Source organism: Strongylocentrotus purpuratus, unplaced genomic scaffold (genome assembly GCF_000002235.5).
Source record: "Strongylocentrotus purpuratus isolate Spur 01 unplaced genomic scaffold, Spur_5.0 spur5_scaffold_1, whole genome shotgun sequence".
NCBI classification, from domain to species: Eukaryota; Metazoa; Echinodermata; class Echinoidea; order Camarodonta; family Strongylocentrotidae; genus Strongylocentrotus; species Strongylocentrotus purpuratus.
Window position 1 is genome coordinate 52,792,026 of NW_022145594.1, and position 12,424 is coordinate 52,804,449.

General features: G+C 37.0%; 1 protein-coding gene across 3 annotated transcripts in view; it reads left to right on the forward strand.

The window, feature by feature from the left end:
• The first annotated feature begins 1,939 nt into the window (after positions 1 to 1,939).
• Positions 1,940 to 12,424, forward strand: part of LOC115917979 (sodium/potassium-transporting ATPase subunit alpha-3-like) — a 32,603-nt gene continuing 22,118 nt past the window's right edge. The window contains exon 1 of one of the 3 annotated variants that reach the window (XM_030978478.1): positions 1,940 to 2,069. In XM_030978478.1, coding sequence (XP_030834338.1) covers positions 1,965 to 2,069 — 105 coding nt within the window. In that variant the 5' untranslated portion in view covers positions 1,940 to 1,964. Of the gene's footprint in view, positions 2,070 to 8,518; positions 8,647 to 12,424 lie in introns of those variants that run through there. The other 2 variants (XM_030978476.1, XM_030978477.1) reach the window with 2 other exon arrangements.

Consider the following 12,424-nt stretch of genomic DNA (forward strand, 5'->3'; position numbering starts at 1 on the left):
CGCTTGTGCTAGCTGAGTAACTTCTCGCCAGGTACCTTAAAAGGGTCATTTACCAGAGATGAAAAGGGGCACTTATGAGAATAAAAAGCGACACTTTTCATAGGTGAAAAGAGGCATTTGTGAGAAGGGGAAGGGACTATTTTTTTAATGGGGGCACTTATCATAAGGAAAAGGGGCACATGTGAAAATAAAATGTGCGCTTTTCCGAGTTAAAAAGGGGTAGTTATTATTATTTTTCTAAATTTTGTCCAGGTAGTCGAATCTGTTAAACACCTTTTTGTTCTTTAAAAAAAAAAAAAAAAATTAACGAGACAAAAACAAAAACAAATCGAACTGAAGCATGCATTGGACATATAGATGGATAGACAGTGACTAATTTCCCTTATAATTTAATTTGACTCTTACGTGAATGGGGAAAAAACAGTTGATACAAATTGGAAACCAGTAGAAATGCTGGTAAATCAACTGGTATTACCATCTACTGGTTTTCAGCTGGTAACGCAAATGGTAAATCAACTGGTAATATCAACCGGTCTCAGATGTCAACTGGTATTTCTACTGGTTTCCAAATGGTATCAACTGGAATTTCGACTTGGGGAAGCACATAAACAAGCGCGTAGCCAGGATTTTATTTTAGGAGGGGGGGGGGGGGGGGGGGGGGGTAGTGAGCACGTGAAGCGTGCGAATCACATACAGAGCGTGCTCCCTAGGGGTGGGTGCAGGGAAGGGGGGATTTCCCCCTCCCCGCGAAGCGCGGAAGCTTTGACGTTTCATTAAATTATTAGAGAAAGAAGACGATTCGTTGTACCGTTCTCGACCCTTATTCCTTGTCTGAATTCAGTCCCCCCCCCCTCCCGCGCGTAGAGCGTCAGAATCTCAGAATGGTGTCCAGACATCGCTTAGAAGCAATAACGTCTAGATCGAGAGGCTTTTCAAGAAGCATTGACGCGATTATTAGATACATTATTAGAGAAAGAAGACGATACGTTGTGACGTTCTCGACCCTTAATCCTTGGTCTGAATTCATTCCCCCCCGCTCCCCTCCTGCGCGAAGCGCGGAAGCTCGGACGTTTCATTAAATTGTAAGAGAAAGAAGACGATTGGCATACCCTTCTCGAGTCTTAATCTTCCTACCGCGCGAAGCGCGGAAGCTTTGACGCTTCATTAAATTATTGGAGAAGATGACGATTCGTTGTACCTCTTCCTCTTCCTTTTTTCTCTTCTCTTTTGTTTTGTTTTTTGGTCGGCGTTTGTTTTTCTTCGGGGCGACCGCCCCCACCGCCCCCCTGGCTACGCGCCTGCACATAATTGACCATTTGCGAACTACGAAATGGTCTATTGAAATACAATTATTCGTAATCTGTAACGAGGCACTTCACAAAGATTTGCATAACAATTGATTAGGCCCTCAAGGCTCGAGCTGGCTTCACTGGCCGCGCCATGCGCATGCGCCAGGCCGTGGGCTACCGCCGATCCGATCTCAAGTCGAGTTACGTCATGGCGCGGAAAATTCCATGACGGCTGCGCTGAGCGTCGATCTTGATCTAGTCTTTGTATTCATGCCGTTTTGATACTTATAGATTGCAGCTGCATGTCACGTGTTAGACAACACAAGGCTTTATGATTAAAAAACTCTTGCTCATTTTGTATAAAGCATTTAATTGGAATAATATGAAGATATTAAAATATTTGAAAAGATATGGCTGCGAGTTAGAGGTGTACTCCCATTTTCCCCAAATATCTGAGTTGTGATGATCTTCCATAATTCAATGCAAAGCCTAACAACTGCATTTTGATGATAAGTATGCATAATTGTCAATTCATATTTAAGTTTGAGATATATTAGTGGTTTTGTAGGAAATTTAATGTGTTCATAAATTCTTGATTTCCTCATAAAAGTGCTGTAATAACAAAAATAACGACTGCAAATCTAAACTATATATCACCTGACCTAATGAATATTCATGAACCTTCACAATTTTAGTACGCGTGCATATATAGTAGGAGGAAATTTTGTGTGCACTTTATTGATGATCACGATGGCTGCCCGTGTGGAGAAAAGCGGAGAGGTAACATGTTATTCGATTTATTTCACTTCTGCTTAATTAATTGATTTGAAAATGAGACATGTGAATAGTGTGATATATTGCGGTTGCGCTTAAATAACTGCCATTAAATATTCTCATGTTCTTCTAAGCAAATTTTGATGATGCCGGGTGTCATTGTGAATGTAATTTGCGTGAGTGTGTGCAAATGGTTTCGCGTGGCCTTGCGTGGTATGTAACTTCGGCAGACTCACAGTGCCGACGATCTCCGACCTGAGCGGAGGAAGGATACAAGAGAGAGGTGCAGTGCAGTGATGTGCGTGCATAGTGCAGTGTGGTGGTAAAGAGGAGGATGGCCGATGGTGGTGGGCATGGATGGATGTGAGAAATGGTGAAAATCAAATTGCAGATGATAGTTATGTGTAATGTTGTCCAATATGATCGCAATTAATCCGTTGCCTCAACCTTGCTTCACTCACTATGGAGCAGACTGCATGACTGCAAGTTTAAACTTAAGATTTGAAGGCAGAAGTCAGCTTTTTTTTGGGGGGGGGGGGGGGGGGGGGGAGGGCAGGGCGCTTTGCTCCACCATTTGCTAAGTCTGATGATTAATCCCCCCCCCCCCCTTGAAGTTGTGCTAAAGAAGTCTCCACCTCTTCTGCCCATGTTCAACATATTTCACTCTGACTCTCGTAGTGGTACATGTATTTTATAAATGCTTTGTCTTTGAAGTACAAAACAAAAGTACTAGACCTAGTAGATCTAGACCTAGATGATCTAGGTCTATCTAACTCTAGATAGATCTATACAGGTAGGCCTAGACCTACTTGTTATTTTAAGACCCTATTCAATGAAAAATCAACTTTATAAAAGTGGAAAACTGAATGAATGTAGAATACAAATATAAAGGAATAACAAGTATTTTCCCTTTCAGTATTGCCCAAAAGCAAATCAAAACCTCATTTTCAGCACCCCTCCAAACTACAAGTCAATAGGGGTCCAATTTTTCGCAGTTACAGTGACGACATAACATGTGCACTCGATCGGCTCACCAATATAGCTGAGGCAATGAGCCGTGCTTAATTAATGCAAAGTCATTGTGAATATGCATACTCCACATAAGAAGATGTCAACAATTCGATAGCTAGCTTTTAGGTCAACAACTCCCGATTTTCAAAGCTTTGGATTTTGAGATTTCAGAGAGCGGTTATTCCTCTGACAGTCAATACTCACTAAAAGTAGCATATAATTGGTTTTATTGTAATATTATCTATGGCTCGTAAACTTTCCTTTTTAAATTCATCTACTTCATATTTCACTTTGGATAGGGTCCTCAAATAACAGACAGAGAATGATATTTTTTCTAATGTGATAGTGATACTAGCTAGAGTAAAATGCTGTATCATGTCCATCCTTGAAATGAACAGTATATACTTGTACCATAGTTGTTATAAAAACAGGAAATGTGAGCTTATTATATTAGTGCCCTGTGAGCAATGCACCTAAGTACATGTAGTCTCCAGACCAGATAATTAACACTACATGGAAGGTTTGGAGTTTCATTTTCCATGAATCGGGCACATGTTGTACTTGTAGTAAACCGTCTTGTACTAAGGTTGTGTAGAGATCAACATGGAGTTCTACACTGACATCCATTGGCAGTGAACATAAAACCCATTGGAACTGGATGAAACCGGATGAAACTGGGTGAAACCGGATGAAACTGGGTGATAGAACATCCAGTAGTCAATGGGTTAAGGATAAAGAAATATTCAATTTAAAAATCGCTCCAAAAAAAATATAGAGATCAGTCAAATGAATGTCTCTAATATATTCTTTACAATTACATTAATTACATTTCAATCAAATTCAATAGAGCAAAACAATTTTGAGAATTTTTTATTGCACAAAAAATTGAATGAATAGGAAATGGAACAGAGCAAAACTAAAGCTCTTGAGATAAAGTTCATGTATATTGCTGCTGAAATAATGGTACTATTCACTACTATTGAACCACTGTAATTTCCTACACTTTGATTTTAGGTTCTTGTTGTGTTTTTTTGGGGGGGGGGGGGTGGGGGAGGGGGTTAAAATGTTAATGAACTGACATGTGTTTTACCTTTATATTGATATTGTGTGTTCTTTGTTAAGAATCCCTCGATAGAGAGAGAGAGAGGTAGAGATAGATAGAGATGGATGGAGAAAAGGGGGAGCAGGGAGAGAAGGGCCGAGGGTGGGGGGGGGGGGGGGTTAGAGAGAGAGAGAGAGAGAGATTAGCACTTACTGTAATGTAATGTAAGACCTCATGCAATACTCTTCCTTTGAAAAACTGCAGAAGGAGTGGTTGTACTTACCCTATTTTGAAAATCACTTGGAATTCCATCAATTAATTTATATACAGTAATCCCCCAAACTGGACCCCCATTTTTGTTCGTTTATTTGACCAAAATTATTTAAGGGACATTCCAAGTGGTTACTGTAGTGTAACAATTGAAATGAAGCATTCAATAGCTTCCTGACCAAGGCATAGAGCCACCTACATGTATGTACAGTCCTACATTGGTTTCATGCGAAGCACTCCCTTTGCTTCGACTACACACATAATGCTGGTACATGTAGTAAACACTGTGAAGCGGTATTGTGTTCAGTGTGTGTGTGTGTATATATAGTGGAATCTACATGTAGAAGATTGCAATGCTGTGTGTCTTGACATTAGCATAGCTTGACATTTAGGTTTGTTTTCTACATGCAGGCCTGGCCTGGTAGGCTTTCGTTATAATCCATTCCATCTCCCTAGTATAAATAATATCATCGTACTGACATCTAGGTTTGATCTCTACATGCAGGCCAGGCCTGGTAGGCTTTCGGTATAATACATTGACAAGTACCGGACACTCAACAACACAAAAATGCATGGATAAACGATTTACATCTTTCAATTCATCAAATTATCCATAAATCATGAAGGAAAATTGTGGATTGTTGTCCAAAAAGCAAGGAAACACAAAGTTAATGGTGTGTTGACCCCTGTCTAAATTTTTGCAATCTCTTGTCACTTCGGAAACAAAAAGGGTGCAAATACTGCAATTAATACTAATTTTGGTTGCTCATGGAGTTATTTGTTATATGATGTTGTTTTCAGTTTTGACATGTACATTACGGCATGTCTACTCTCCCACACAGTAGTTACTTCTACATCCTGTTTCTTTTGTGTACCAGGTTCTACATTCACTGCTGCAAATTTAAGAAAGAGAAACCAAATTTCCATGGTCTTATATCTTTGATAAAAATTAAGTTTAAATCTGCATATGTAATTGCAGCCAAATATGGCAAGTTAAGCCTCCATTTTAAAAAGTTTATATTTGAGTTGTAGTGGAATATATGATGTTTTGTCATTTCACATTCCTGTACATGATTGTAATTAGCCAGTTGGCTTTCATGTTATTTTTGAGTACCCAATAAAAAAAAATTATAAAAAAAAAGAAAAAAAGAAAAAAAAGAAGGGTAAAAAAAAAAAAAAAAAAAACCTACATCCTGTTTTTGTAATAAAGAGGAGTTTTTGTGTGGTTATGTTGACTCAGTATTGCGCATTCAAGTGTAGAGGAATCACTTCTCAGTGCTTTATATAGATAGCAATGTAATGTTTCCTCCCTAATGGTGTTAATGCATTAATGGAAAAATACTGTGGGAAGAAAACTGTCTACTGTTATTCATAAACCAGAATTATTTAATAAAGGTACATGTACATGACAACATTGACTTTTTAACACTTAATACTAGGAGATACCAGTACATTGGATTTCTGTGTCTCTTTTTTCAGAGAGAGAGATTGTATACAGCTACATTGACTTTAGCAGAACTTTAAGGAATAAGTGTAGTTTGAATTCAATTGTAGAATTTCTGTCATATAATCTCCTCTATAGTAATGGTAACCATTTAAAACAAAGTTAAAGTTTACCAGTTTCTGGCTATCTTAATACAATTGGAGATGTTTTTTCTTCATACCAAACTCCATTGATCATTATTAACCCACTACAGTTCCTTAATCTTGGTTTTATTATAGGCACAGGTGAAGTACAGTACATGTAGGTACCTCATATTTGAACAATGATTACAATGGGGTTATTTATCAGTCAGTATCAGATAACAAATTGACAAATAATGAGATGAAAGGGTTTTAGTTTAAAGTTTACCAATTAGAAGCTCTATCAATAACCTACATGTGTGATAACTTACATGTACTATCCAGATAGATTTAAAGGTAAAGACCAGTTATGGTCATGCAATTGCATTGTGAAAGAAACGTTGCGGAATCGATCAGAAAAGGTTGATCATCTAGCATCTAGCATCTGCAAGGTTCTGGAATCATCAAAATGATAAGAAATTTGGCCCATTCTTTGTAAAGTTACAAGCACTATACACAGAAAGTTGTATATGGGACTACCCTATATCTCTCACAGTCAAATAGATATAATAATTTACCAAATATATCTATTAGTAGGCGGTTTCCCAGCAAATTTGTTATCATGTATTAGTCAAAACATATTCTTTCACATGATTGATAATGAGAGCTTCCATTTCATTTTTTTTTAAATTGGGGCGTTTCCAATACTGGTCTTTACCTTTAAATGGAAAGGATGTGATCTGCAAGAAGATTTTCTTGTGAGCTGTGCAAGAAAATACTGAATGTTTGTATTCTACTTGATTCTTAAACCATGCGATGGGTCTCGGTGATAAGATGCATTTTCATTTTAGACACCAGCATTGAAACGATTTGTATCCAATCTGACTTGTACAGGCCAACGCCAGATAATTGAGAAAGGAATTAGATGTGAGTAGGTTCTTTATTGAATGTGTTTAAAATGTTAAGCCATAGTGAACAAAGAAACCTAATTAATTGCGCTGTTAATCCTTAGTCAATAGGGCTCTTGGATGCTTATTCCTTGATTAAGCTTGTAATCCTGAGTGTCTGCTGGAAATTAATAGGTTTCATTGAATGTCCTTATTCTGTACAAGTCCTGTATTCAGTCAGTTAATCTCTAATCTTTGTCATTGCATGGAATCTGTCTCCCCATGGCCTATGTGGAAGGCTTTGTACTCTCTCTCTCTCAGACAAGGCATTTGATATGAACTACAGAGCTCTTGTCATCCCCTTAGAGTTGGAATTTAAAGGTTCTAAGGTGAATTTTTTCAAAGGGTGTCTGCAACTCTGCATGCATGATTGCATCTCAACTTATCCTTTTGAAATGTCATAACATAATGGAGAGAATTTCAATGAAGGCTTTTTGCTTCGATATGCAGTTTGGTTCAACCTATTCAAGCTGCTATTTTGGTTTGACATTAAATATTTGATGATTCCTCACTTTTCTGACATCCCTTTGTATTCCAAGCCCTTAGCTCACCAAATCTTTACATTTGGTGTTTTGTTCAGAGTATTATTGTATGGGTCTATGGGATGTTAGATGTAGGGCCTAGTGATGAGTCTGAATTACGTAGTACCCGCCTTCACCTTTTGCATAATTGCAGACTGCTTTTAACTGATACGTTTTGGCTGGGGGAGGGGGTAGTGGAATTTTGTTCTCTCCTTCTAGCATGGTGAAGTACAATAGTGGCTGTCTGTTCATATTTAACTGCTTGAGGGAGGCACTGATCGATAACAGGATAGACGGTAGCATGTGATATGACCTGAAGAAAAAGCCTGTTCACACTGACTCACTAGAATCATTCCTGTGTGTTTCCAATGCTGCTCTAGCTGCCAATCCTTTCCTCTGCCATACAATGCACATATCTGTGATTTTGTAGTCATTTTATGTTGGTTTCATTAATTTTACTCTTACATGATGAACCCTATGAGCACTCCATCACAAGTTGTGATCTACATATATCACTCTGACTGCTCTTTTTCTTCCCCAAGCCACTTTTTTTTCCTTTTGATTCACTCCATTTGAAACATATTTGAAACAATAGACTAGATTATTTGAATTATGGGAGTCTGGTGATGGAGAGTTAGCACTAGGCTAAATATAAATATTTCAAATTACACCTGTTTCATGTATACATGTACATGTAGTTCTGTTGGAATAAAACAGGGACAAAAATAATAATAAAAGAATTAAGAGAATAGAAAAATTGTGTTATCTGTAACCTGAGTATGGGATGGTGTTGATTCATCAAAATGAGAATGTAGGTTATGTAGCTCATGATTTTGTGCACCCCCCCCCCCCCCGATTTAGAGTGGAATAGTTAGAGCAAAGATGGAGCAAAGTGTGAACCGGTATCCATGACCTGTCTATGACTCCAATGACTCAAAATCTCCCTTCTCCGGTGCTAACAACTGCCTCTAACAACCGACCAATCACGGTCTTTCCCTCTTCCCTTGCTAATTACTGCCTCCTGTAACCAACCAATCACAAGCCATGATCAATAGGAAGTTTAATTAAAGCTTTCAATGAGTAAGCAAACCCCTACCCTTGTGAAGAAAAGGTACTGAGCTGTGCCTTACTTTCTATTGAGGGGTGCAGTGTGTAGGGAGGTGCTTGCAAGGGTTCTTCTTCTTGCTCAAGATAACTATTCAAGCTCAAGTATGAGCTCCAAGGAAAAAGTAAGTAAATTTAATTAGCTTACAGGAGCATAAGATAAATTGTATATTAAAAATTAGCCAAACTAGACTTGATTTTAGGATGGGCAATGTTATTTTGTTGTACAGTTGCGGCAGAACATTATGTTCTTACGCATCTATTTTCTTTTCTTGATTTTCTGTATTAAATTCAGGTTGGTTTAAAATATGACATTTATGACAAAATACATGTACATGTATGTGTTTTGTAATATAAATCTCTTGCGCCCTTCACTTGCTTTTTAGAGAATTGTCTCCAGTTTTTTATTCAATTTACAAAATCATTCTCAATGCATTGTGAGATTTGTATTAAACATCACTTTTCCATTCTAAGCATTCATGTAGAAAACCAAAACTGTTCCATAACTTTTATAATCAAAATGATTAGCCATCATAAACTTTTATTTGCCATTAATTCTTTTACTAGTGCTAGTATCCCTGAGCTTATCAAACATAGACTTTATCAAGAAAAGATATCTTCCACGAACAAATATGGACCTGGTAGTTGCTAAGATTTGTGTGTGTGATGACTACCTGCTACAGACAGTGGAAGCATATTATACAAGTTACACTGTAAACGCTGTTATTTTCGCCCTAAGCGACCCCAAAACATATTTGCGGGTTCAGTTGGTGTTGCACTCAATTCAGCCCATTCATACTGTAGCTGGCAGAAAAAGTCATGCTTATAATTTCACGAGTTCTAAAATTTGCGCTTGCCGATTTAGTGCGAAATCCACAGAAATGAATGTACTGCGAAGGTTTCTACTTTTACAGTATTTTATACAGTAGGCTTACGGTTGCACCATGTGAGGGAGGGGGCAGGATTGGGGAGTCCTGAAAAGGAATCTCTGTAATCTTTCTTTCCTGAGAGTGTGTGTAGTCCGGAAAGAAAGATTACCGACAGTCCTTTTCAGGACTCCCCAATCCTCCCCCCTCCCTCACATGGTTCAACTGTAAGCCTACTGTATGTCTACATCACCATGCAAGCAGATGCTTATATAAGCAGCATCTAAGTTATATTTTAATACTATGATTTGTGTTACATGTAAATGTACACCTCATTATTTCATGGTTTATCTGTCACCAAGGCATTACAAGTAGACTTCCACACCTAGGCTTGTGCTTGAAGGATTTTGTCCATTTAATATTCAGTGAATTAGTCATTGAGCTAGACACTATGAATATGACGGACAAAGAAAGTGGACAAATGATACAGTTCCTCAGGTAGACAAAAGAACATCCCTTCACTGCTATTATGTAAAGAGTGAATATGCATGTGACACCTGTTCTACACATTTTTACATAATAGCAGTGAAGGGATGTTCCTTTGTCTACCTAAGGAACTGTATATTTTGTCCGCTTTCTTTGTCAGTCATATTCATAGTGAGAGATGCCTTGGATTATTAAAATGTTGTCCATTCATTTCAGTACAAGCAGGACTGCATACCGGTAGATTATAGATTTCTATAGAGATTCTTCTCATTCATTCTGAGGCAAACTTGCTAGTGTAGTGTAAAAGTATGACCACTATTCTGAAGCCACATGGCTTGAGGTATACGCCCACTTACTAACCCAGGCCCTGTTTGCCCTCTATTCACTAGGGCCTCTATTATCTCACTTCCTATTGTTAAGTAGTCTGACTTCAAGTCAAAAGATGCTCATTCTACAAAACTTAATTGATTTTGCTTTTGTATTTTATCACTTTCTTTTTTCACAACCACATACATTAATACATTAATACATTAATAGCGATAATGTGCCCTTAATTATTGATAATGATAATTATTTTATATACATTCCTATAGCGCTTGATAAAAAGTTTGTAAGCTTGGATTGCCTTGGAGTAAGGCTATTTGTTTTGCACTGAACAAATAGTATGGCATGCAGTGCAAGGTTCAACCCATTGTTATACATGTAACCCCTCTCTATGGTGAGCTTATCTGCCTTCTGATCAATAAGCTGTGTGGAAGAAGGTATGTTTTTATTTAATTTATTTATTTCACATCTTTAAAAAGGGTAGCCCGATCAGCATGAGCTGGTTTTCATCAGGGCCCTTTACAACATACATGGTTCAATAATAATGTCAATCAAAACAACAATAAATGCACATTATAATATGAGAGATAATTCGGACATGCAATAAAAAGGCGATACAGTACATTTCATAGTATACGAAGTTCAAAATAAGATAAGGTATGCTATAGATATTTATAAAATTGTTGCGAATATTTCAATGTTAAAAAAAGTTTACCGTCACCATTAAGTATTTATAAAATGTATACAATTAAATACTTTCCCAGTTTATAATTAAAACTATTGTAAACAAACAACAACAAAAACCCACAATTAAAATATATATACATGTAGTTGACATTTGTACGCAATAACACATAGTATTAGGTTAAAGTTAAAACAAAGTATGGTATAAATATCAAAACAAATTATTGCAATATATTTTAATGATAAAAAAGTTTGCCGTCACCATTACGTTATACCATATATACTATTAATACTTTCCCATTTAATAATTTAAACTATTAATTATAAAAACAAATAGTTGACATATTATGCACATAAATATAATAACATGCATATGTTAGTATCATAATCAATTCATAACATGGTATTGCTTAAGTACATGAAATACAATTTCAAAGATTCCTTAATTGAGGTTTAAAAAAAAAAACATCAATGATAATGTTGTTTAGCATATTGATAAAATAAGTAAGCAAGATTCATTATTGGCGTGTGCTAATTAAAATAAAATGTTAAAGGAGATTGCAGCATTCATATTGCACGGCAATGAACAAGAGCGTTCCAGACTCAGTGTGATAAATTGCTTTTGAATACGTTCAGATTGGGGGAGAACCTGGTTTCTATGGGTAGATTATTCCAGAGTGTTATTGCAGAGTTTACAAAGGAGCGCTTAAAAAATTCTGTATTGCACCTATTGGATTCCAGCTTAAGTTGATGGGAATTACGTGTCATGCGTTGTGCTACATCATCATGTAAAATAAATTTGTTTGCCAATAAGGCAGGTGCAAGATGGTGAACACATTTAAATGCCATAATCCCCATTGCTCTTGAATACAATGCCTCAAGTGTTGACCAATTAAGTTGTAATAAAACCTCGTGTGAAGGAGTTGACCACGAACATCCAGATATAATATATGCTGCTCGTTTATGTAATTTATTTATAGTTTCATAATTATGCAGGGATCTATTTGTCCACACAGTGCAGCAGTACATAGCATGAGGTAGAATATAGCCCCAGTATATCATACTCAGATAATGTTTATTGAACGTGCCTTTGAGTCTTCTTAGAATACCTAATTTCTGTTTCATTTGTAAAGCTACTTTTTCGACATGCTTCGAAAATAAGAGATTGCTGTCTACTATAACACCGAGGCATTTGTACTGTGTCACACATTCAATCGGTGTTGTCTTTATACGCACATTTAATTTATTTTCGTTTAGCGTCTGTAACTTTTGCTTCGACCCAATAACCATTACCTTTGTTTTAGTAGTATTCAATAGAAGTTTATTTTTTGCGTCCACGAATACACTTCATCTAAAGCAAGATTTAGTTTCGTTTGGATCTCAGATAATGTTTTGCCTTGTACCGACATGGTCGCGTCATCTGCAAATAAAAACATGTCCGCACTATGAATACTAGTGGGCAAGTCATTAATAAATATCGAGAATAACAATGGCGCTAAGACAGAACCTTGGGGTACACCGTAATTAATTGTTCTCGTTGATG